General features: G+C 40.5%; 1 protein-coding gene across 1 annotated transcript in view; it reads left to right on the top strand.

The window, feature by feature from the left end:
• The window catches only part of TBX20 (T-box transcription factor 20), a 34,816-nt gene extending 9,372 nt beyond the window's left edge, over nt 1–25,444 (top strand). The window contains exons 5-8 of the mRNA XM_064703371.1: nt 5,469–5,627; nt 9,102–9,178; nt 20,224–20,333; nt 24,611–25,444. Coding sequence (XP_064559441.1) covers nt 5,469–5,627; nt 9,102–9,178; nt 20,224–20,333; nt 24,611–24,951 — 687 coding nt within the window. The 3' untranslated portion in view covers nt 24,952–25,444. The remainder of the gene's footprint in view (nt 1–5,468; nt 5,628–9,101; nt 9,179–20,223; nt 20,334–24,610) is intronic.
• Nucleotides 25,445–26,956: the final 1,512 nt, after the last annotated feature.

Below are 26,956 nucleotides of genomic sequence, written 5' to 3'. Positions count from 1 at the left end.
AAGGAATCACCAAGGAACTGCTTGCTTGTGCCACAGGGCTAAATGGGAGAGACCCTGCCATGGGGAAAGGCTGCCATGGCCCCCACGTTGCACCTCTTTTAGCCAGCTCTTCATACCACAGGGGTAGAAGATGTTGTGTTTGTTTTAACATGTTTAAGGGTCCTTTTGGGTTACTTTGTTGTTGAGGAACAGGCAACTTTCAAAGTCAGGATTTTCTGTAATTTCATAAGGTGGAGCCTCGTTCAATGGTTCAAATCATGCTCCTGTTTCCATCAGAAAAAAAACATCCATCAGGGACAAGTTCAGGGTGGAGTTGAGCATCAGAGCAAGGGATAGAAGGGAGGCAGAAGAGCCTTTTGTTGTGCTTCTGCTTTCATTTTGCTGTGACTTGGCAGTATGCTCTGCCACGTGCCATGGCCAGCCAACCCATGTGCTTTTATATGTGTGCTTGGAAGCTCCCTGCAGGTCACTTCAGGCCACCTCTCAGGGTTGGGTCTGTCAATAAGAGCTCTTTTACTTCCAGACTCACCACAGTATGGGCTCAGAGTCAGAAGAAAATACTGACCTGACACCAAAGCTGGGTCTATAGAATTATAAAACATAAGCGTGCCTCAATTGCCCTTGAAATAACTGTGGGCTACCTGCAAGTCAAGGTGCCATAGGGTGGGCTTGGGCCTCTGAAAGAGACAGGTCCCAGCTCTGATTGGTGCCAGTTTGTTTTCCTAAGCCCTGGAAGGCTGGAAGATGGTGAATAGGGTTCAGAGCTGCTTGCCACAGGTTCTTGCTATGCTCCATCAGTGGGGACAACTTCTGTAGTTATCTGAGTGCCTAGTGGTAGGTGGTAGGAATAGGTATTGTCTGTCCTGTTCTCTCCATGAAAGTGCCTGTAAAGTGCAGGAACAACTAGACAGTGCTCCCAAATTGCAAAGAAAGAGCTAAAATTGTTGCCTCTGGGCTTGGTGATTCTCTCAAGGATGGCAGAAGGAGGAAGGGGACTGATTTGGAAGAATTGTTGACTGAGAACAGAGCAGTTCAGTTTAGAAGAACGAGCATAAATGCAGTGTTAGTAAATGAGGTGTTGGGAAGAGAGAAATTATGTTGAATTCTAAAACATGTTCAGGGATAACTAATTCATTCAGCTGAATAATTGCTGAATACAATGTATCAGAAATCCCTTCCCTAGTGTGGTATTTATTGCCTGGACTGTAAGAGACAGTGGTCATTTGTCTCAGCTGCGTTCTGTGCAAATGTTTCTCATCCAAAAGAGGATTTTCACTCATTTCAAGAACTGAGAATTGAATCACAGCCATGACCGTTTAAAATACATCCTGGAAATAACAGCATCAAGAACAGCTGAAACCCCCAACAAATAAACAAAAGACGGCCCAGATAGATGCCTCTGTGTTGTTCTTTTGTAGAGATCCATCTGTGGGTATATTGTTCTTGAACCAGTCCCCACCGTTGTTCCCTTCAGGACTAGTGGAGAATGGTTTTGCTTTTTTCCTCTCTTTTATTTCATAATCTGTAGAAGGGCAAAGCTGAAGATTTGTGAGGTCTATCACCGAGTGATGATAGAGCAGTATACGTGAGCACTTAAAAAGAAGCATTTTTCATCATAACAGGGGCCATGTGTGCCTCTAATAAAGGGCTCGCAGCAGTATATTGCAAGCTAGTTAGGAGAGCTGCACTTCCCAGAAGCCCAGAGGAGTAGAAAGAAGAAGTGGGTCTGAGGAGCTGTCGGGAACAGAGACATGTGGCAGAGCAAGAAGATGTAATCATCTCAAATACAGGCAGCAGGAGAAAATGATCCCTAGTGTTTGAGACGCAGCCTTCCCATTCATTTCCGGAGAAGCTGAGCTTGATCCCATTCTTTACACAAAGGCTCTGGACAGCCAACAACAATGGAAAGTTTTGTGTGCTCAGCTAAGGATAAGCCCTGAAGGCTTGATCCTGTGTTGATTTGAGTGTCAGGTGTTACCCTTTCACAGGCACTGTCTTTTTAATATTTTGTGGGGCTTTATATTCCAAATTGGGATGTCAGGTTTTATGTGCTGCCTTACTGAAGCTATGCGTATGCCATCATTGGATGATCAGTAGAATTAAGGAAGAAATCAGTTCTCTTGAGCCTTTAAGGAGGGCTCCCTCTACTACGGCTCAAGGCATTTCTAAACTCTTATGTATGAAGAGGAGAGGAGAATTGAAACCTCCTGAAATCTCTCACTTCTGTTTGAAAGACCCAGTCTTTACTTTTTACTTATGTTTGATAAGGCATGTTGGCTCCTGAGGAAGTTTGGAATACCCAAAAGACGCTTTTAAATACTAGTTACAGGTAGGGAAAATGGATCCAGCCTGATTCCAGTTTGTTCTAGTTGTTTGCTTTCTTCACTGTCCAGAAGACAGTTTTGGGTGTTAAGGTAATTGTGGTTTATTTGTAGGGTGGTTCCCTTCCTGAAAAGGAAGAAGTAGAGAAGAGAGGCATTTGTTTGTTCTAGCATATGTTTGTTTTCTCTTATTCTGAGACTTTAGGGTTGGCAAGCATTTCTGATTGTCTACCTTCAGCAGCATGTGTAACCCCAGAGTTATGCACATATTCTCCTCAAGCCTCAGGCAGAAGTCTTATCTCTGTGTGCATGGCCTACCGCTCACTGCATGGAAACACTTTCAGATTATCCTTACCAGAGGAAGGAAATGGCTCCTATCTCTAGATTTTTACAGCCAAGCAAGAAATTGCCATTTTTCTGACAGTGAAATATATATGAGTGTGACATTTCCCCCCCCCCCATTTTTTTAGTGATACTTTTCACAGAGTGCTTTCTTTAGGACTTTTCATTGCCCTTCATTGGAGGGCTATCATTTCTGGTTTATGGTGAGGTGAGCTATGAGTGTATACATTATTGTAATAATGTACTTGGCATTATTTTTGACATTTACTCAAACATGTGAATCTATGCAAAAGCAAACTCAAAGATGTGAAAATGTTTAATAAATAACAGTGAAAACTGAAAAGGGGTCATGGAATAGCCACAAGGATTTATGCCCAAGTTTTTTTTAGTCAACAAGGCACAAGTTAGGAACCTTGGTGCTTTCAGAAAGAAAACTTTACATGGTAGTGCTATTATTTGAAGCCGCACTCACAGCACAGCTCCTGAATTCAAAAACCACCTTGGAATTTTGCAGCTGGCATCCAGATTGCCTCTGGTGGCTGGTCTGTAGCCAGTGGGAGCCAGATGCCTACAAACCTGCCTGACCTTACAGCAGTCAGGATCCTGTAAGGAGGTATCCTGGTCATCTCCCCTGACTCAGGCTGTCAGCACAAAGGTGGATGGGGTGGCTGAGGGACTGTGGCTGCCAGCAAGTGTGTGCAGGAGGGCAGCCATGAATAAATGGGCACCTGAGGTACCTCTTGGGACATGGCAGCAGGATTGTCACTGAGCTGGCATAAGGCATTTTCTGATAGCTACACCATGCAGGAGGGGACTGCTTGGACTTTGAGGCCACTCTTGGAGCCTGTTCTGTGAGGAACACCCTTTGGATCTCACTCCTTTGGGCTGTTTTTATATGGTCCTAACACAGATATTAAGGAGTGTCTTTGTGTGTCACCAGCAGCTTGTGGGGGGTTGGAGGTGGGGAACCACACATACAGACCCTCGCATGAAGGAAATGGTGACATTTTCCTTGGTCATGGGTGTTTTGTGACCTCCTGGCTGCATTCAGTACTTGTTTTGTACATAAATGACCAGACTTGCCTTTGGTGGAAACGAGAAATGTAGAGTACCATGGCAAGGGAAGTTATCCATGTGCACTCTATGTTATGGAAAACTTTCATAAGGGATTACATGGTCTTGTTTGAGAAATGTAGTTCATTCATCACAATTTGAATTCAGAGAGGAGTGAAAGGAAAGGGCATGTGTGGGAGCTGCTCTCAAGTTTTTCCTCCTTCCGCCTGACTGCTGCTCAGATGTAATGCCTTGGTGTGGATATCATGGCCATGAAAGGCAATGAAAAGCACCAAGGTCTGTGGGCCAAGCCCTCAGTAATCTCATCACCATCCACACACCCTGCTTTAAAATGTCTTTTCCATCTGCTTAGAGCACTCCAACTATCTAGGATGGCAAGACAAAATTTTACAAAGAGAGGGAAAAGTGCTAAGGATATTAAAGGCAAGGTCTGTGGCCACTGCATCTGTTCCTATACAAAATGGTGAAGTGCTTTGAAAAAGGACCTGAGCTGGTTAAAGCAAACATGCAACACTTTTAGGATGATGGTTCACTGTCATTGCAATGTCTTTCTTGTTGCTCTGTGCCTCCCCCCAAGTCCCAATGTGAGTCTCGGCAATATTTGGCCCCAAAGGAGCAGTAAAGAAAAACACTGATGGACATTGTAGCCATGATAGAACTGTCTCTAAGCTCTCCAATGCAATGTGCAACCTTTCTCATTGACTTAGCATGAAATACTGCACTGCTCCTGCTATGTTTCAGCTGAAGTTAACGCTTCCTGAGGAATGCACATTAGCTATTCCAGATGTAGGGAGCTGACTGTAATGTCGTTATGGCCCCTGCAAAATAGAACCACCCACACCATTGCCAATTTTGTCTTGTGACTGTGATTATATCCAAAAGAAGGGCTGGTGTGAGCTGAGCTCTGTATTTAATTCTTATATTGTAATACTGTGGTTAGAGACCGCCAAACAGGCCTCCAGCCAGTGGTAACTAAAGCAAGGGGGACTCTTGGTTTGACTCCAGTGAACATTGAAATTGGTTGGTTGGTACCTTGGGTTTAGAATTGTTTTGGGAGCTCGTAAACAATTATTAATGAGGATAGAATAGCAAAACCCAGTCATTTGGGGGTTCCATACTGGTTTCCCTCCTCGCTCTCATTTTTGGTAGTCTGCGGTGACGAGCGCTCCCAAAGGAGTTTGTTTTAAAGGTTTGCCACAGTGAAAGGCTACGTGGAGTTTTACTTTTGGTCAGATGGTTTGTGCTGCTGCTGGTAGGCTTTTGGATAGGTCTAATTTTTTCCATAATTTTTTTTCTGAGAGATTTGTGGCTGTTTTCATTCTGCACATGTGCATTTTTGCAAGTGGCGGTTCTTGGCCATTATCTTTCAGGAGATACATAGTCACACCTGCCAACCAGGGCACACTCTGGCAGTGACTAATTCTGTATGTAAAACACCTCACCTGTAGGAACAGGTATTTATGCCTCAAGAAATGCATGTTTGCCAGTGGCGTAGGAGTGAGAGGATACTAGCTTCTGGGATGCCTGCTTTTCCACCTTCATTTCCTGGAATTGCCCAAAGGAGCTGGAGAATTTGCTCTGAAAATCAGCCCTTGGCTGGGTAGATTTCAGGTGCTTCCCCTGTAGTGTTAATTAGATCTTTCTCTCCCCTCTTCCCCCCGTGGTTTTATAGCCTTTAAGGGCCCTGTCAACCTTCCTCTCAGGACAGTGCTCTGTCATTCTTCCTTGCAGATCATTCTGAACTCCATGCACAAGTACCAGCCAAGGGTGCACATCATTAAGAAGAAGGATCACACAGCTTCTTTGCTAAATCTGAAATCAGAAGAGTTCAGAACATTCATCTTTCCAGAGACAGTTTTTACTGCTGTTACTGCCTACCAGAATCAATTGGTGAGTAGAGTCACTAATTTCCACAGATGTAACTAGATCTCACCCTGCTAAAAACTCCCTTCTGCCCAATCTAAACTAGGAAAATTTCTGCTATAACCTACCTTTCCATGCCAATCTTATTCATATTCACGACTAATTCCTGAAGATACAGCAGTAGTACAGACTTCAAAGAGCAGTAAGAATTATTCATGAGAGTAAAAATGGCAAGTAGGAAGCTTTCTTTTGTCTTCCCCTCTGACTATAAAAAGCTGCTTGCATATTAACATTTAGTCATTTTCTAATTATAGCTCATTAGTTCTTTACAGTGATGTCTTTCATGTCACAAGCTATGAGCTGAGAGAGATTCTGGTTTGCACATGATGATTTCATGGGCTTAAAAAGTTGACTAATTAAGCTGTAAAGCTCAAACGTAGGGAAAATCACTCAGAGATATGCTTTTCAGAGGCTGCCCAGATTACATCCAGATGTTTGAATTTCAATTTGCATGCCAGTGAATAATATATACAAAATGGAGGAGATCATAACAATGGATTGCTAATGAGTAATTTTAGGAAGTCTATAAACAATCAGAGAACAGAGGCTCTGTTTGATGGTGGATTTGACTTAAATATTAAAGTCAGTGGAAGTACGTTGTTGCCTTCAGTGTGATTCAGAGCATGCTTTAAGGACTTACTGACTATGGTACTTTGAAAAAACCCCACCTATTTTTCTGCTTAGTTCCCTCAAGTTAAGAAAAATATAGGCACTGCCCAATATGTGGGCAGGCAGCATCAGAGATTTAACGTACCTGGTGGATTATTTAAAGAAGAAGGCATTTCCTAATATGAAGCAAAAGCAATTTTGAAATGCTATGAATAAAATGAAACCAATGCATAGGGTGCCAAGGAAGTTCTGAAGATAATATTAGTAATATTAAGTCAGTCCTCATGACAGACCCCACATCCTGCTTTAAGGCTTTAATAATGTATTGATTTAGACTTAGATTTGTATCTGAATGCTGTAGAAAACATACTCAGCACCTGGCAATCTCAAGAAAATAATGTTTGGACAGGCAGTTAGATTTTTCCATGTAACTTTCTTTAGAAACAAGCAAAATAGTAACAGGCACAAAACCAGCTAAACCCAGAATTTATTTCTGTAGGATGGATTTTTGTCTACCGACGATATTTACACTAGAGATGTTTCTTAACTAAAAGCACATACATTGAGTCCTGGAAAATTTCTCAATGGAACATCTCCGGAACCCCTAGAGGTTGATGTTGTCATTTTATTTATGACTAATGAAAATGGAGCCTTTTTTCATTTTTGCCATTTCTTTCAGAACTGTTTTAAGGAGGGATTGATTACATTTCTGGAGGTTATTAGATAAAAGCTAAATACATTACACTTTCAACAAACTATCTCATAATTTAAGATTTAAAGGGCATGCATTTATTTAAACAGTCAAACCACTGCCACAGAGTTGAATTGTAGGTCAGATTTCATTTTAAAATGCTTTCTAGCAGATGTTCTCTGATTGTTTGTGAGACAGTCTCTCAGGAAAAATATGGCCATAAATGATTGTGAGTCTCATCTGGCTTTGGTGGATACAAAAAGTTTCTTCTGTGATGTCATACCAAAACTTTAATATCAGGAAGATGGAAGTTTGATTGGTGAAAATATGCTCAAGAGATGAATAGACATCCTTATTGTTCTGCAGTGCAGTTGGCTTGGTGTGTCGGTGATCTCAGTCAATGGAACTAGTTATAGCTTGTCTTTTTTCAAGGTGGTTTTCAAAATGCTGCCATAAAAATCTTCACTGGATGTGAGGCACCAACTTGCCACTCTGCAACATCTCCGTGAGCTGAGGGCTTATGGGTGTCTTGGAAGTAGAATGAGCCTATAACTAATTTTCTGAGCTGTTTCAAGGTCCTTGTGACAAGGCTCCAATTGTTTCCACCAGCTGTATATAAGTGATGAGACAACCTCAAACCCTCCACTAGCACTCAGGTCCATGGTGTTTGACCACTGACAGACCCTTAATTAAAAATTTAGAATTTTCCTTTGTCAGCATGTCCCTTCCTCTCTGTGTTTTCCTCAGAAGACCTCTTTCTCAGAATTAAAAGTTGTTTCCAGTTGTCCTCTTTATTGTTTAGCATTTTATATAAATTTATATTTGTCCTCCTTATTATTTTGTTTTTATTTTGGGGGAGAAGCCACCGCATTTTGAAATATATTTGTTTGATGAGAGTGTTTCATTGTTTGAGGAATGGAAAAGATTGGAAAAGATCCCATTTCTTTCTTTCTGAGTCTTGAGGCCCAGTTATTAAAAAGGAGGTTGTAGCCTCTTTGATACAGTTTTTTTTGGATCTTTTTTTTTGAAGGAAGTCAGGCTGACAAAGCCCCTTAATGTGAAATTTTGAGAGCTGTTTGATTTTCTTAAGCTAGAGCTGGTGGCATTCACTGCCCTGCAGGATGGGTCCTGTGTTTTCTCTCATCAAGCTCTAACTCCCACTTACAATTTTACTTTTAGCTCTTGGAAGAAGTATGGCTGGAAAATCCAAATATTACAATGATGTCTGATGTTTTAGTCACTAAATCTAAATTGGTTGGATAGATTGAAAATTTCACAAGAACAATGGTGCATTTTTTTCCTGGTCCTCAAAAAAACGTATTGAAAGCCACCACCATATGCCTGAAAAGTTTCACCACGAAGGGGAGCTCAGATGTTTTGGGGCAGGAGGGATTCCTGGTCAATTGGGTTGCTCACTCAAAATGGAGAGGCTGACTGAATGAGTGGGCAGGTTTATAGCTACCTTTGAAGATGGAAGGAAAGTTTTTATTCATGATCTGTGGTTTTTCAAGATAAAATAGTGATAGTTTCAGTGAGGTTACTTCTTCAATTCAAGCTCTGTCACTTTTAATCTGAGCTCTCCCCACATTTTTCCTTCCCTTCCTCAGCTTCTTTTCATACAAAACCAGTTAAACTGCCCCTATGTGGTGGCTGGTAGAAATAGAGAAGATTTCCCTGGAAAATAAGTATTTTTTTAATACCACCAGTAAAAAAAAAAGGTGGTGGTGAAGTGAAACCGTGGCATCAGGTCACTGGGGCTTGTGTTGGTTGGTGAGCAGCTCCACCAAGCAGGCTCAGCTCTTAGCAGGGTGATTTGTGCTGCCTGTGGAAAAGACAACCTGATTGATGCTGGTGAAATATTTGGAAGCTGTAATGCTGTCTGTGGGTGGGTTCCTCCTGCTCCAGGCAGCAGGAAGGCTGAGCCTGCTGTGCCCTTTGGTCTTCCCACTGCCACACGTGCAGTGAGTGCAGCCTGGTTTGCCTCCTCCTCAGCTCTGCAATGTCTCGGGAGCAGCGCGCACGCACGGGGCACGCGGATGAAATGGGCAGGGAAGCCACAGGGGATGGATTGGCCAACACTTTGTACACTCCAGTACCCTGACACTGTATTCGTGTAACGTTGCTCTTTTTTGTGTTCCCAGATAACCAAGTTGAAAATTGACAGCAACCCTTTTGCTAAAGGATTCCGTGACTCTTCCAGACTCACTGATATCGAGAGGTAATGGGGACTTTCTGTTTACTTTCCATGCAGATAAGATAAAGAGAAGAGAGAGTTTGTAGGAAAAGCATCCTTTCAACTCTTGAGAACCTGTGCATTTTAATGTTATCTTGCTGCATACAGTAAGACTCCTCCACATCCTTTAAAAATACTTATAAACTTTATGAAGAAAGAGCTGTTTTGAGTTTTGACATCTGTTCCAGTTGGGGCCAATATATTCGTCTTCCTCAGGGGGCTTCTTGAAGGGGGAAGAGGGTCAGTTTTACAACTTCAGAATGAAAAGCTTTTTTCTTATCATGCCATTTAATCCTATTGAGAGCTGTGAATTGGGTCAATGGGAAACAAGGGCAGTGGTCCTGTGAAAAATATCTTTACAGCTCCCCACTGCTCAACATAGTGGAAAAGAGAGAGGGGAGCTCCCAAAATTCACTTCAGCAGTCCCAGACACCAAATTGGCAATTACTACCATCAGGATGACTCCCATAACTCCCACTCTGACAACAAAGATGCCATTTTTGTTTCACCAAAGTTGTATTACAAACTGCATCAGGGGAAAACTTTATCTGGAAACTGTTCTGTGTGTGTACAGCTCATTACAAGCAACTGCTGCCATAGGGACAGAAGCATTAACCCACAGCTGAGTTAGGAAATAAACTTCAATCTCTTGGTAGCTTTCCAGCACATCACATTTTTATGGTGTCGTGTCAAATAACTTGGCAAATGAAGCAAATTAAGCTGCTTGTGTCCTTTAAGCTGGAAGAGAACTCGATGGAGATGGATATAGCACATCCAATTTTTCCTATGAGCACACAATCATGAAAGAAAGTTTGGAGAGGCCAAAACCCTCCAGGCTCCTATATGGAGATATCCAGATGTATCTGTGAATCATTTTTCACAGGTGTATGCAGGGGACAAACTGCTCAGTGAAGTCATAGCCACAGAGCTAGAGAAAGTCTTTACAGCAGTTCAAAAGCACCTCTATTTAAGCAGGCCCATGGATGGAAAATAGGGGTATGCTTTACACCTTACTAGTGACTGGATCATAAGTGATCTGTCGAGTAAATGGGTAAAAGAACAGTAATTTGTGGGAAAAAAAAGGCTTGTAGGCTGCACTGCACATTTGCAAATTTGTTGAAAATTGTTTCTTAAGTAAAAGCCTTCATTGAAAATGAAAACAAACAAAAAAAGGAGGCAAATTTAATAAAATAGCATGGCCTGCTGTATTGAGAGAATACTCAGGTAAACAAGATCCAAAACTCAGGTTAGTATGCAATAAATAGTAAAGGAAGGACCTGTCAGAAGAGGTTTCCTTGTTTTACAACAGGAGACATCTAAAGACACAGCTTTGCAAGGGTGGAAAGAGTCTGAACAGATAAGCTCGGAGAAAAACTTAGTTACCTCTGTGCAGATGAACTGACTATCGTGGTGCTGGATATGAAGGGAATTTTTCCAGAGGACATCTTATTATAACAGCACATGGCATGGAGTCAGAAATGCTGAGCATAAGCTGCAGTGCCCTTTTGTTTATTGATAAGTGTAAGAATAGAGCCTGAGACAGGCAGTCGAGCCCAGGCACAAATGTTGCCACGAAAGATAAGGCAGACAAATGTGAAGCCTACAATAAATACAAGAAACAAAATGTGAAAAGTATTAAACTTACATTACAACTCTGGATTTGAGAGCCCAGGTTTCAGTCAGGTCTGATTTTGACTTAAATTAGAAAACTTAGCCCTGATTACTGTTACAATATTATTTAAAAATTTAGAACCTGCTGCAAAACACATCAAGTCATGAGACAATAAAAGTGTAACAGGCAAGTGAGCTGGTAAGAGAGTGTTTGAGAATCGCCTAAGTCAAACAAATGGTGCAGAAATATCAAGGGGTTTATTTGGTTTTGCCATTAAAATACTCAGGCACATGAAGACATCATTCTCTAAGTGCCCACTGGTTCTATAGATTTTCTTACCACCAGAAAAATCACTTACAGAAATTTAAACCAAAGCAAAGGAAATAGCAAAATAAATGACAATAGGAAGAATGGCAACAGGAAGAATTTCTTATTTGATGTCCATTGCAACATTAATTGCAAATAGGTGAATCTTGAATAGCACAGCATGACTCTTCCTCAGTCTAATTGGAAATGATAAGATCACTGCTGGAGAAAAATACTTATTTTCCAGAGAAAAGACTGTGAAGGCCAAAACACACTTGCACAGCTCTTGAAAATTGACTAGTTCTCTAGAAGCTGTGAAAATACTTTCCCTTCACTGCTCCCTCAGCAGGCATGCACTCAGCACGTGTGTGTGTGTAATCTGCAGTGTGGTGTGGGGATCCTAATGGCCTCCCGTAAAGCATCCCATGATGTTGGGGCCAAGACAGCACTCATTTATCCTGAGTTCCAGCTTTTCCAAATGACCTAAGTAGTGTGAAAGCACACAGTGCTTTGTATTTCATTTTCAAGTATTTAAGCCTGCTTTTTCCTAAACAGCCTTTGGGGAGGGAAACAAATCAGATCAATTGATCTTTAGAGACCTAAAGAAATTAAATTAGTCTGGAGTCAGTTACTGCACTAAACCATCCAGTAATTGGATTGCTTCTTGTAACTGATTGAAAACAGCCTCTATCTGTAACAATATAGGGAGCTTTTCTTTATAGTAGATCTGAGAGAAAAACACATCTTTTTATGACATGATGACAGAAATTGCACTTTTTTAACCTAATTGAATATGATTTTATAAATATGTGACTTTAACGATTTCAGGCTTCCCATTCTAGATTTACGATCCTTATGTAAGAAATTCAAGCTGCAAATGCCTCTAGGATTAAATCGGTTGGCATTGTATGTGTTGGAGCTGAAATAATGTATATAAAAGTAGTGAAATTTGCACAGCAGTAGAGGAGATAGGCAAGAGCAATGTTTTTGAAATGCCCTGTGTTTTCTTTTGTTCCTATCATAGAATGGTTTCTTTATACTCAAAGCTATATGCAAGTCTTTTAACTATCAAAAGAAATCTTTGGTGAGTTTGGTATATACTGAACTTTTTGTAGGATGCAAGGTTCCCATGACAATCAACCCTTTCCCTATATTACTTGTGATCTATTTATAGCAATGTGGCAGACTTTATCTGGGGCTACTGGGATTTAGATAAGTTTCTGACTCACCTTTTGATCTTTTTACGTGGTATTTACATCTCCTCTACTATAAAACGGCTCCCACTGTGCTTGTGAAGGAAAAAAATTGAACATTTAGCAGCAATTACCAGAATGTGGAGCTTAGCATACTGTGGGATGTGGGACTATGGGATGGCAAATCGAGTAATGAGGCATTTCTGCTAAAGAAAAAACTGTCACAGGCATAAAGGATGCAGAGGCAGAACCCAACAGATTAATTTTTTTTTTCATTTGAGTCTGAATTATCTTTTGAGTTGTTGTGAAGAATTAGCCTGTTAAAAATAAATAGATAAATAAAATTATCATACCATTTAAAAAATCCAGTGAAAAAGGTGATAATTTCAAGAGCAGGAGCCAAGTATGTGATAGGCAAGTTCAGGGTGTGGATTTTTAATATTTAAGGAGAGAGTTAAATGAGTATACGCATGTGCACAAGTCCAATAATGCTTTTGGGATACTTCAAGAGGAAATATGGAAAAGTATAGTTGCACACCCAAGTAATTTTAGGCAGAGAAGGGAAGGATGGGGGGTTGGGAAGTTAGAGTGCAGCATCCCAATTGGATTTGCATGGTAATAAAACTCCAGATTTTCCCCTGAGGAGCTTCATCTCTGAGATGTGGAAATGCATCACACTGGCTTCCAAGGCAGTAAGCAAAGTTCATGCTAATGCCTGGGCAGGGGCACTTCCCTGCTGCAGCATCAGTCAAAGCCACATGCTCAGTGCTGGGCTGAGTGCAGCCGTCCTCTCTCCCCGCTCTTCCCTGCTCACCCCACTGAGCTGCCCTCTTCCCCATTCCTGTTGCCTACTTCTGGTCTAGAAGATCTTCCCAGACTCTTGAAAGCCTCCTACCAACAGCCAGAAACACATACAGGCTCTGTGGCCTACCCCCACACCCATGGTTCAGTAGGACTTTGTCACAGTTCTCCAGTAAGTCAAACTGCCAGCTGATCCCTTATTCTCAGCCAGTTGTCAGTCTGTGAATGTCAGCAACCAGCCAGGAGATATCATCTCTGATGTTTAGGTTCAGACAAGAAAAGAAGTCCTGAATTTAGGGAGAAATTCCAAGGACTCTGGCATAAACACCTGGTATCTAGTGCCAGTATTCCAGATGTTGCTGAGGTTACTCCAGCCTTCAGCTGCTGCTCAGATGCGGGGGTGGATTGTCTCTATTTTCTGCATCATCCCTTCCAGAACACTGCAGGTGGCTTGAATGCTTTAGCAAATCTTGAAAACACTACCTGCCTATGTTTAAACACCTGAATTATTCCCTTCAAATCTGGTTCACCTGACTCTGTTCCTTGTCACCCAGCAGGAAGCCCCTCTGTGCCACTTAAATCCTCTTTAGTTCCAAGTTTTTAACCAGTCATACTCTGGCTCATTTTCCACTTTGGTTTTCTGTTATCTATCTTCTTACTTGTGCAAAATGGTGTCAAAATATTATTCTAGTTGTTTCCCCTCACCTCATGCAGATGTAGTGTGGGCATGACAGGTGGGGATGATGTCAAATCAGATCTATGGTTTCCACCCCAGAGAAATTTTTCCAGGCACTTCCCCCTACAATTTCATAGGACTTCTCTGTACTCACCTCTCATCATTTTCTGGTTACAGTCAGAAAGAAATGGTTGCTCCACTGGGTGAAGTGGAGCTCCACGGGGCTGGCTATGTAAGATAGTTTTCTCATTTTTATTTGCTATTGAGAGAAGTGGTATGAGTGTATTGATAACTTCATGCCCCTTCTTCATAAATGTCATTACTTTTCCCATGCCATGGCTTCAGTTAGGCTTTGTTACATCCATGCATATTACAGCTCATCTACAAGTGCTGGATTTTTACTGAGAGGGTGACAGTAAACATCATTGTGGAGGTACACTTGTTCTCCTACAGACATCAAACCCTAGATTTTTCCTAATTTAAGACTCATTTCCCTTCTTTCTTTTATGAGTTCTTGCAGTTATGCATCCATCCAACACTTGCCCAGCAGTTTTGACTCTATGTGAGTGTTTTGCAGCTCTGGATGAATTTTTGAGCCAGGTCACATGAGCTACTGTAGCCTCCAGGCTTTGTTTTGTCCCGGGTTGTCTCAGTTCTGAACTAAGCACTGGAACAGAACTACTTTGTTCTGCTCAAGGATTTGGTCCATACCATGAACCATCCACAACCTGAACTATGTTCCTGTGGTCAGCCTCCATCTACCAGCAGGAGCAAGTATATGTAGAAAATTAATATGTCTGTATGTTCATGTATATGCAAAGTTGCAAATAAAAGCCAGAGGGACATAAAGGCTTGAGTGATATCTGAACAGTGGTTCTGACAGCATAAATTGTTCACTTGTAGCTGCTGTTACAGAAATCTATTTGCTCTTCCTGCTATGTTGTTTTGGTTTTTTGGGAGGTAAGTGGTTTTTGTTGGTGTTTTGGGGGGAGTTTTATTCATTGGTTGGGTTATTTTGTTGGTTTCTTTTTTTTTTTTTAGAGACTTGTTTTTAGCACTTGTGTCTTGGACAAATTAGTCATCTTTTCCCTTAAAAAAGTCCTATTACAGTGTGACTTCCGACAAGTTTATTTTTGTGCCTTCTCAGCCCATTTATTCCATCTGTCTTCACCTCACCTCACTTCTGACATCTTCTGTTATCTGGGCTTTCTTCCAAACATACTAACTGGCAGCTACAGAAAAAAGGAAACCTTTGAAATGCAGAACTAAAGAAGTCATTCAGGCTGCAAACTGATAATTCATACACTTTATATCCTGTTCTGTTCTGTATTTTTCTTTTTGTTGGAATGGTCAAGCAAAACATGATTGTCAGTTTTACTATTTTATTATTTTCCTTCTTTTTATTTTTTTTTTTAAATTTACATTGCCTTTACTTTCAAAGAACAAGAAAAAAAAGTAGAAAAAAGCACACCCCATGACACCAGGAACAGGGAGCAGATTCTGGGAATATCCTTACCTTTCTGCATACCTAGCCCTTGGATAGCAAGGGGTAAAAAAAAGAAGTTAATAATAAGAGGCTTCTCAGCTCTGCTCTGGATTTTTTACCTCTTGTAGCCATTCCTGAAACAGCAGGGTGTGCAGAAGACATAAATTCAGAGTGCCTGACTCAGCCACTTGCTCTTTCTCACCACAGTTTGACTTTAGCATGTTGTCTTCAAAGAAGCTTGATCCTGGCTCCCACTGGAAGGGATGGCTGTCCCTTACATTAAACTTCACCCTCTTTGTAGCCATGGTATAGATCTGAGATAGATGCCCTAGTTCCAGCAAGCTACTTCTGAATCAGCTTTCTTGACACCTTCACCAACACTAAATATATTGTCTTAAACATTTTTGTCCCAAAGGGAGAAGGTAGGCTTCCCACCTCCATCTCCTTTCTGCCAAATTCAGAATCAGGGTTGTGGTGATCACCAGGCTGCTGTGCATGCACAGCTGAAGTAGAGTAATAGCAAAAGGAGCAGAAAAAATTACATCAGAGATGCCTGCTCCCACCTCCAACGAAGCCCTGTTCTTTCATCTTGATTAAAGATCCTGCTCAGGGTAGTCTGGGACTTTATCATCTCCTGAGAGGATTTCTATAATCTGGGTTGACAGCAAAAGAAAGTGAGCACCCTCACACAGAGCCTCAGCTCCTTACCAAGCCAACTCCATTCTCTGCCCTTTCCTAGCTCAAATCCATGCCAAATCTTGGGTTTGGTCTGTAAAGTGTTAGTGAATAATTTGTGAGTAGCATCCAGATTTTCCCATCTTTTGGTTCCTTTGAGGCTACTCTGTACATACAGGGCACTGTTAGCTGAACAAGGCCAAAGACTCAGCTGGGAACTCTGTGACATAAAGCTTCCCTAACCAGAAGTTTCGTTTCAGAATCAGTTGCCAGCAGAGGCAAGAGTGAAAAGTTTAATCAAGAGGTTAGAACCTGCAGATTAGCAAGATGTTCCCTGTGCACCCTAAACCCTTTCCAATTGAGGAATTCTTTCAGACTTCCATATGCTTTGATTTCAGGTTCAAATTTTGCTGGTTTATTTCATGGACAAAGGAGACAAGTGCTTCATTCATAATAAGGTTTATTGATGGGGCTGGGCTCAAAGTGTGCTTCTGTTGGAACGCAGATTATTGGGATCAGCCTGAGCTCCTTTTCCTATTATCCCTCTTCACATTTATCTTTCCTTGCATCATCTCTGTGGGCATGCTTGCCAATATGAGCTTAGTTTTCTGCTTTCCATTTGGCACATGGATCCTTTTCCTCAAGGAAAGTCTGTTTGTCTGTCTCCAAACAGTCTGTAAGTCTGTTCGGAGGTTTATATGCAGCTCCAGTCCCTAACTTGCTCTTCTGCAGCCTGTCATCTCCTACTACCTTCCAGTTGTACACATTGCACAACTTAATCATAGTAATATATTGTGTGCATGTGCATGCTTTTCCCTCCTCTGGATATTTCCAAGATATCTGAGTTGAAGAACAGCATGGAAGACTAAATTTGTTGGTAGACCACACAAAAACATTTGACAGAAAGAAGACATCTTTCCTTTATTCAATTGGCAGGTTGTGATCTCTCTCAAAACAAGGTTTAATGGTAATTTCTTGCTAATAGAAGAAACTGTGGACTTCTTAGACACATTAAAAGTAAAAATTGTTAGGTCCCACTATTAGATAACAAGTCTCTGATCTCAAGCAAAGAAACAGGACAGAAGTTGAGTATTGAGTTACTGGAAGTCACTTGGTTCTTCAGACAACATGTTTACTGTGGAACAATGCTGAAAAATTAGCAAAGACAGCTTTAAAAAACCCTCCACTGTATTCTTCACTTGCTACTTTTTGAAATTAAGCATAGAATCATAAAGTAGCAAATTTTAATTTATGATTCAGTAATTTATAAAATTATTTCCATAAATCCTTGGAACCACATTGAAATATCTGATGTTGCATACAAAACTAAAAAGCCAGAGGTAATAATGTATTTCCCTTTTCGTAGTGTTAGTGTAATATTTTGTGATTTGAAAAAAATGTATTTTATTAATCCACTCTCCAGAGCACCATATTTGGGATAACCTAAAGGGTTCATACTTCCATAAGGAGAATTTTCAGAAAGATTTTGAGATTTAAGTCCCTTTTGTACCCAGTGGAAACAAGGATATAAGAAGGAATCTGTGTTCCAGATTGCCAGCTTTGCTCCTGCATTTTGAACTAGATTTCACAGGCACCTAAGTCTTGTTGTTAAAGTTTCGCTTCCTCCTACGTATCTGTGCTGGAATCAAGTCCTGAGGCACCTCTGTCTTTAAAGGGTGGAGTAGGTTAGTCTCCTCTTTCCAACCTATGTGGGAAAATCCAAATATTTTTTTAGGTTAAATGAATTGCAACTGCTGCCTTCTCCATCCAGACTCCAAGTGGTGTTCTCTGAGGATGGAATATTGCAGCGTGGTGCAGAGGGCACCACACCCTTTTCCTTTGAAACATAAGGGGAAGGAAAGACTTCTGCTCTTGTTTTCCTAAGCAGAAGAAACAGTGCTTGGAGTATAACTCAGAGATATGCCTTTTGAGTGGAGAAAATACACCGCTTCTTTTTTTTCTCCTGTTTCCTTTTGCACACTTAGGTGCACTCAGCCTTTTGCATTTTGTAAGTCTGTTTGGAGGTTTATATGCAGTATGTGTTGTATGTAGAAAGAAGAGGAGCCTCCTGGGGACTGTGGGGGCAGGTGCTTAAATTCTGGTGTGAATCTCAGTGCTTTGCACTCGCGATGAGAGTCACAGCCTCGACCTCTAAAATGAAAATTCAGTAGGTGTTTTGTGCTTATAGCATAAACACACATGGTTAGTCAAGATAAGCTCATACAGTTTTGAATATTGAATCTCTGCTGCACAAGAGGAACTGTTTCTGTGAGATTAGTTGCTTTCCCTGATCCAAGTTTCCACATTCCCTCTGCCATAAAAACCTTTGCCTCTTGTGCCGATGAATGAGATTAATCTTCCAAAACCTTTTGCATACTATCTGCAATGCTACATCATAAAATAAATAAATAAACCTACCACACAGTTCCCTGGTTTCAAACTTCGCAGATTCAGGGTTCACTAAGAAGTCATCTCTCTTTTTCCTTTAAAAGAAGACAACCATATAGAATAATAGAGTTCTCTGTCTAGCATACAAACCCATCTGGAAAGAATTTAGTCTGCAATAATTGTGGGCATTTGATTTAGCTTTAAATCCCTGTAGGTAATTCAAATGTAAATTTATTGGGGTGAGTTTATCCCCAAGCTGCCATTGGATCCAATGTTTTAGAGGTGAAATTGGCCCACTGTGCTAAAACTACAGCCTGCATTGTTTCTGTTGCATCAGGATATCATTACATGCTGTAATATCTGCTGTTATAAGCAGACCCTTACTAGAAATAAAGTCAATAGAGACAATACAGACAATCACCTGTATTAAATTTATTTTTCAGACCTTGATAGACTAGTAATTCCTAGATTATGATATGTTTACGTACCAGTATCTAAATCACTCAGACAACACCGGTCTAATTTGTTATTCTGTTCTGCTGTACTCGTATGAAATAGCCCTTTTGGTCAAGTAAAATTCTGTGCATTTCACATTCTGCTTCAGAAGAAAGTCTAATGTTTCAAGAGGCATTCAGTACATAATGTAAACAATGCCATCTGTCTTTTTCTTTGGAAAATCTTCTTCAAGATAGCCCTGATATGCCTACTGTTTTCAATCACTTAAAAGGCAATAATCCAATTATATCATCCTCTATGTAGGAACTGCCATTGCTTTCAGTCCACTTCCAATCCTGACACAAGTAAATCACTTTGATAAGATCCTCTTTTTATTTATTTTTTTCTGAGGAGACTAGCATAAGTAATGATGCCAGCGATAGACCAAGGACAAAATGACCATAATGGACTTTCTGTAGGAAAGGAAAACATGTGCCACTGTGATTTATCATGTTACTTGAAAAATATTTTTCCTTGGAATTTCTGGAACAGAAGCACTCTCTAAGCAAAGGGCATTAGCAAGTATGAATGGACAAATGGTAAATTCAGACAAAACATTCATCAAGTAGCAGATTTAAACAACTATTGCTACTTAGATTTCTTAAACAGGAACAGAAGGTCAAAGCCATTTTGGAAATGTGCCTAGGTAATTTTCATCTTTGGTATAATGCCACCTACTTACATGGAAATGCGCTTGGAATGTGTAAGGTTGGATCTTCCTTACAAACTACTAAGGCTTATCGTGCAGATATGCCTTCCTTCTATTTAAAAATGGTTTGGGTGACTTCAGTGATTTGTGCTACCAGCGAGGCAGGGGCCTGGCAGACACGTCTAACCTCCCAGAATAGATGTGGCACGAGATCAGTAGTATCTGCAGACTTCCTGCTACAAACTGCCCTCCACTGTGATGCTGAGAGAGCATAGTCAGAGCTGAGTTCTCTCTGGACACACCTATCTTTGCCCCTGCTTTCAGAAAAAGGGGAAAGCAGCAAATGAGGTGATCACATGCAACGCAAAAGCTTGTTTGAAAGGAGCTGGACCACAGGTGTCTCTTTGAACCCAGACTCATCACTCAGCACAAATAACTGCAGAGTTTGCATTTTCAAATTTATGAAGAGTGCTGGTCTGATATTCACTGTCTGAGACCACATCCAGGAAGCACAGTAGGAAGTTCACTCTGCTGAAGAAGCTGGTAAGTGGTGATCCACAATATTAAAAAATGCAGGCCAAATCTGGCATTTCCATTGTCATGCTATGAGGTAAGCCTTTTGTTAAGTAACTTTTGAGAGCCTGTGTGAGAAAGCTGTGATCTGGACAGGAAAAAGCACTGTATTTACCTGAACAAAACAGGATGCTGTTTAGGATGGTATTGATACATTAGATTGTTTCCTTTTACAGGGAAAGTGTGGAGAGCCTTATCCAAAAGCATTCCTATGCTCGATCCCCCATTCGGACCTATGGAGGAGAGGATGATCTTGGAGATGACAGCCAGGCAACACAAAGCAGAGGTAGGAAAACATGCTCATGATGTAAACTGTGGTTTACAGTTATGCTGGAGAAAAGCAGGACCACAGGCAGTACCGTGGTACTCTAAAGCATTTCTCTGGTGTGTCTCTCTGCCATGAAGTCATATAATGAAGAAGAATACTTGCTACCTTTTGGCTCTTTGGGACATCTGATATGCCCACAGCACTGGTGTGGGTGGTTCAATTCAGGAGGCAATTCTAGAGATGACCATATAATCTTTGCCATCAGGAGAAAATTAGTTCTGCTTCCTCTTCAAGATATCTGCAAACCAGAAAACTTCATTACTGAGAACAACTTCATTGCTGAGAACAAGTTAACACTCTCCATCTCTTGGCAGGACTTACTAGCTGGGCTCCACACCACTTGTAAAGCACCATGTAGATGTGCCACTTGCTGCCCCTCCAGCCTTCTGTGAACAGAGGACTTAGTTCTAACCATCTTCAACCCACTTGTGGTTAACCTGCTTTGCTTCCTCAGGAAGAAAATTTGGTAGCTCCCTGAAAAAATTGATGTTTAATTGTTATCTGTTAGTCTCTTAAAGGCGCTGTTCCTGCTGAAGCAATTAGCCCCAAATGCTTTATCAAACAATTTGTCTGCATTAGCAGTAGCAAAAGTAGTAACAAGACAAACTTGATCTTTGTGGGGATACTTACTGGAGAAATTGCATCTGTCACAATTAACCACTGGAAATAGATCTCAAACCCTTCCTGTAGGATTTGCTGACTGGCAAAAACTTGTCTTGCATTATAGTTTGCACGTTGACTTTGTGACCTGCCTGATATGCCACAGCCACTTGAGGTAAAGCAGTTCTATCTGTCTTCCGACTGGCAGTGCCCTTGTCTTGTCCTCTAACTTCATACAGTGCTGCTAAGATAACAGCATTCTTTCTGGTCATGAGCTCTTTGGACTTGTGCAGGGAAAACACACTTATTTTTAACCATGAGTTGCTCTTCAGCAAAATGTGATTAGGTGGGCTTGTTTTTACACATCCATTCCAAGTGCGGGTCCTTAGAATATGGAATTTCTCAAGCAAGTTCACCTGCTATGATGCCATCCTTTCACACAGTTCTGGGGAATTACCTTGCTTCTTGTCAGCTTAGATCCCAGGCCAGCTATTGTTGAAGACAGTATTAAATTTTCCATTGCTGAAAGTGCTCAGAGCAAAGCACCTTCTCTTCAAGAATTAAATTTCTCCCTACTATGATGTCCTCCCTTGGGAGTGACAAAATGAACCAGGTGAACCTCAGTATGAGAGCTGGCTGTTAAACCTCTTCAGAAGAGAGTCCTTAGAAAGGTGTCATGGGGGATAGACTATTTTATGACAATTAATTTTCTGTGTAATAAAAGGGTACAGTTCTGCATTTGCTTGCAATATGGCAAATGAGTAAGTGAGGAAAATTGTGAATCATGGCAAAGAACTTTTTTCTAATCTGGGAGCCATATGCTACATGGGACGTGAGTGTTCTGGGCAACCAGAGACATGCACAGAAGGTAAATCATACTTCTCTTACACATGAGTAACTGGTACTGCCTTTGCTCTCTCTTTAGGTCTAGTGTCCTTAAATAGGAAAACTCCTCCAAGATACAAGGAGAGAAACAATGTTCTTACTGAAATTCCATAGATATTTTCATTTCTGCCAATGAACTTTAAAATTACCTTGCATGCAAAACTGATGGATGTTTCCCCACAAAAATGAGAGTTGAGAGCCAAATATATATTCATTGCTGGGTGGTGTGTGTTATAAACTCTTTGAGACCTGGATTGCCTCAGAAGTACTAATTCACTTGGTGGTGGAAAAAGTGGTATGTGGAGTACAAAGCTGCAATTAGAGACCAAATCAGCTGGAGCAGGAAAGGATACTTGAGGAAGTTCCTCGTGTAAATCATTGGATAGTTACTGTTGGAAGGGACTGATAAAGGTCATGTAGTGCAAACTCCCTTCAGTGAGTAGGAACATCTTCAACTAGATCAGGATGCTTAGAGCCCCACCCAGCTTTACCTTGCGTATTTCCTGGGATGGGACATCCAGCCCCTCTCTGGGCAGCCTGTGTTTCACCACCCTCACAGTAAAAAATTGCATTCCTATATCTAGTCTAAATCTATTCACATTTAGTTTAAAGCCCTTTCTTGTGACAGATCATGGCAAAAATTTGTTCACAGCTGTCTCATAGGCCATTCACTGACAGGCTGCAGTTAGGTGTCCCAAAAGTCTGCTCTTCTCAAGACTCCACAAGCCCAATTCTATAAGCCTTTCCTTATAGGAGAAATGCTCCAGCCCTACAATCATTTTACAGTCATTCATAAGAAAGAATCATATAACTTACTCTGCATAAAACCAAGAAATAAATATCAGTGATAGCCTTGGTAATTACCTAGGCACCCTCCCAGAGCATTCTCTGCTCAGCAAATTTCAGCCATCTAAAGATGGAAGCAGCTAACCTACAGTACAAGATGTCTAATTCCAAAGGAACTAACAAATAGGAAATATATAAATTCAATGGAAACTCTTTAATGCATAATTTCTCTGTGCCTACATCCACAGACATCCACAGGATTCATAGTAGCCACCTGAAAAGAGAGCCAAATGAAAACCTTCTGGGCAAATCCATATTTGCACCCTGCTTTCCCTGTAGTGCAGCAGTGCTCAGATATCTTCTGATTTGACAAGGGTTTTGCTGTGGTCCGTGAGTAATGTGTCATACTTAAAGTTTGGCTCTGAATCCTACTTTCCTGGCAGCTGGGATTTGGTTCAGCGGTAGGACCAGGATTTGGTTCAAGTTTATCACCACTGCTAAATTGGCACAATTTATTTTTCCTGTTACTGGGCTGTTTCACTTGTTTCATTAAGCAGAGGAAAAATAATTCATGGCTTGAGAATATATCCCACAAGAGATTTATGAGTTTTTTTAAAAGCCCCAACAATATACACTTTGTATTTCTGGAGTGGTTTTTGTTGCTTATAGTTTGTTTTGAGTATGTGGCTATGATTGGTTACTTTATTTAATTCCAGTAAGTTTTCCTTGATGGATAGACATCTTCATATATTTTCATTCTACAGTTTGGATGAACCTCCCTTCTTGAATTAGATTTATGAAACTAGCACCTGTTACAAAATTTGTTGTCTCTGAATATTTTGCAATACTGAATTGAAATTATATTTCATCAAATAGTCTTTCCAAGAAATTTATTTTCTAAAGTAAGAAAGCTGGTCAAGTAAGAAAATACATAAGAGACAAGAGGTAAATTATAGTTTAAAGAGGAATACAATGAGTTTATTTGTAGCATTTTGTTGTAGTTCCCATTTCTAGAAATCAGACATATGATGATGACCAGATGCACATAGGAACTACAGAGAGGAAGGACAACACAGTCATCAGATTATTTGAAAATGACCATGTATAATTATCCAAACGGATTATTGTTTCCCCAAAATTTTACTGTCAACACAAGTAATTAGTTCTAATTTTAAGAAATAATTTTTCTTTTTTTTAATGATTCTTCAATCTTCAGGAAACAGAAAGTATTTTAAAGAGTTGGAAGATTTGTGGAAATAGGTTTTGAAACTTTTCAAATTAAACATACCTAAAACAAAATGACAAACAGAACACTTTCATTTGATTGAAAGTAGATAATTACCTTCAGAGCAAGTTCTCTTACTATGAATTAGCACTGGTGTTGTTTATTAGAGATGGAAAAACAACAAATACTTTGACATTTATGTTTTTTGGATTTTTTTCTCTATATTATGGAAAGAATCATGTTGACTGGAAAGATGTAATGTTGACAGATTTTACTGGGATTAAAAAAAAGGGAAAACTTGCAGAGCAAATTGCATTTTTCTGCATTTTGCCCACACTGAAATTTTGGGAAAAAACCCAAAACAACAGTTCTACTAAGGATCTGATGTAAAAATCTACAAGTATGTCTTCGGATATAATACAGTGAACTTCCCTGTGAGAGGAGATATTTCAGTGTTTAGAGGCAGCATTACAAGGTGCTTCAGTGTTTAATATCTAAAATGTCCAATGCGCAAAGCTGATTTTACTGTTGAAACCACTGCAACCAGCTTCTGAAAATGGAAATTTGTCTAAGACAGCAACCAGCAAATAATATTTTAAAGACTGAAGTACGTAGGAAGTAGTTCCAATGACAACTGGTCATTGAAACCAGGCTTGCTGTGAAGGACTAATTTTCTCCCTTTTCCCTACTTTACCAGCTTTGTGTGCCAATGTTAGGTATTCTTTCTCTTTGCTTGCAGGGTCAGCCTTTACAACATCTGATAACCTGTCCCTCAGTTCCTGGGTTTCCTCTTCAACCAGTTTCCCAGGATTTCAGCATCCTCAGTCTTTGAGTGCCCTGGGTACCAGCACTGCCTCCATAGCTACACCCATTCCTCACCCGATCCAAGGATCTCTGCCTCCGTACAGCCGCCTGGGAATGCCTCTTACACCCTCTGCTATAGCCAGCTCCATGCAAGGTAGCGGCCCCACTTTCCCATCCTTCCACATGCCAAGGTACCACCATTATTTTCAGCAGGGTCCTTATGCAGCTATCCAAGGACTGCGTCACTCCTCCGCAGTGATGACGCCGTTTGTATGAGTGACGTGCGGCAAGAGGAACACGAGATTTTACATGTGCAAGTTTGCTATGACAAAATACAAGGGACCGTCCTGAAAGGCCTGTGGCAGGAGTGCTGAACTCATGACAAACCAGCCAAGAAAATGCATCATGGATACAGATTCCTCTCTTGAGGGATCACAAGAAGAGAGCACGCAGCTTGGAGCTGCTCACAGATCTATGTGTAACACAGCCAAAATGGATCCCAAAGTCCCCAGGATCTTTGGTCGCATGCAGCTTGTTACAAAGGTGCATTATACCTAGTGGAAAGAGATTATCTTTAAGCAGCAGTGTACAAATTAATTGTCTATAGGTCTTTTTTCATATGCTAGGTGAATTCTAAAAAAGGCAATACTCTTACTCATCTTCATCTCTTCTTGTGACTGACGAGCATCTAAACAGAAAAATGTATTGCTATAACTTTGAGCATGTTTTAGGCTATCTCAGCATACATTTGCTGAAAACGGGATAAAGTGGAGAAGACCACTGTCCTTTTTAAGACTGGCATATATTCACCAAAACCAGTATTTCTTAGTTGCTAATATAATCACAAAGAGAACGTTAACAAGTCTTTCTTTCTTTCTTTGTTTCTTTCACAAAACACTTATCTGTTCCAAAAAAAGAACTGTGTTACAAGACTGTAGTAGTAATAATGTATTCTGTCCTTCAGTCTAAAAGGAAGTTTGTCCAATATCTGAGGAGGAACAATTTAACTGTCAGTTAAGATACAATGAAGAAAAATTTTGATTTGGAAAAATCTGTTACTTAAACTTAGAAACCCAAGATTTCCTATTTTAAAGCAGTGCTTGTTTACTGCTGTGTGTGCCACTGAAGACCTGTTCCCAGCTGCACATGTGTACCAAGTTAACCCAATTTCAGGCTAGATCAGTCTATAGACTCTGTGGATCAAACTATAATTAATGGACTGGTATGAGTGGCATTGGAGTATCTTTCCACGTGTTCTGATTTTGTTGGGTTTGGTCGTGGCTGTTATTATACAAGGCATCACCTTGAACAGGAAAATGAGGGTTGAACTACCAGTTTTTTCATGTCCCACTAGAATGGTGGAGTTACCTTGGGAAAATATCAGTACAAAACTTCACATGAAAGTTTTTTTAAATTTATGCCTGACTTTTTTTCAGTTAGTATTTGGGGCTCTCGTTCAAAGTACTGTCCCCTTTTTCTAGTATGTTGTGTCTGATGCCATGGAGGAGCTATAGAGGCATAAGAAAATAATGATCTTGTCTGCTGAGAGCTAGCAGGAATCCTTTGCACTACTGGAAACAGTACCAGTGTGATGTTGGTTTTCTATGTGGCAAGAGCTGGGATTCCAACTGTAAATAATAAGTTGACATAGAGTTTCTGTGTGAGTTGCATCCAAGCTGTAGATGATAATGCATCTACTGACAAAAGAGAACTAGCATATATAATTTCATTTATTACAGATCTCTGTAGAGCTGGAACGCAAAAGAGATTTATTGTCCTCTGCTTTTCACCATTCTGTATTGGTGTTACATGGTAAAAAGCAGAGTGCAGTACACTGAGTCACCTACTCCCATCTCCGCAAAGTGCAAGGCAAGGCATATGCATTCCAGAGAAAAAGACCCACCATTATGTATTTTCTAGTAGCTAGATTGCATTTCTAGAATGCAAAATCTTCTCAAGCAGGCCATTTCAATCACCTTTCCAACCAAGTTATCTGCAATATCACCCTAATTCCCCATTAATCGCTGTTGGACCTGCTGATGAAAACTGACCTGGGCCAATTTGCAACTCCTGTGCTCTGTATGTAAATAAAAATGAAAATTTATTTACAATTCAGACCTGCTACAAGGAGTTCCATAAATTAATGTAACAGGCCAAGCTCTGCAGTATTTAAATGGCTCAGAATCAGACACTGAATTTGTCTTGGTGTACCCAAATATTAGATTTTGCTGTAGGTTACCAGATTTACAGGAAAAGTGCATGTTGCAAGATTGTGCCTAGT

The sequence above is a fragment of the Zonotrichia leucophrys genome, chromosome 2, assembly GCF_028769735.1.
Source record: "Zonotrichia leucophrys gambelii isolate GWCS_2022_RI chromosome 2, RI_Zleu_2.0, whole genome shotgun sequence".
NCBI classification, from domain to species: Eukaryota; Metazoa; Chordata; class Aves; order Passeriformes; family Passerellidae; genus Zonotrichia; species Zonotrichia leucophrys.
Note: the sequence above shows the minus strand (reverse complement) of the source record. Positions and strands in the feature narration are given on the sequence as shown.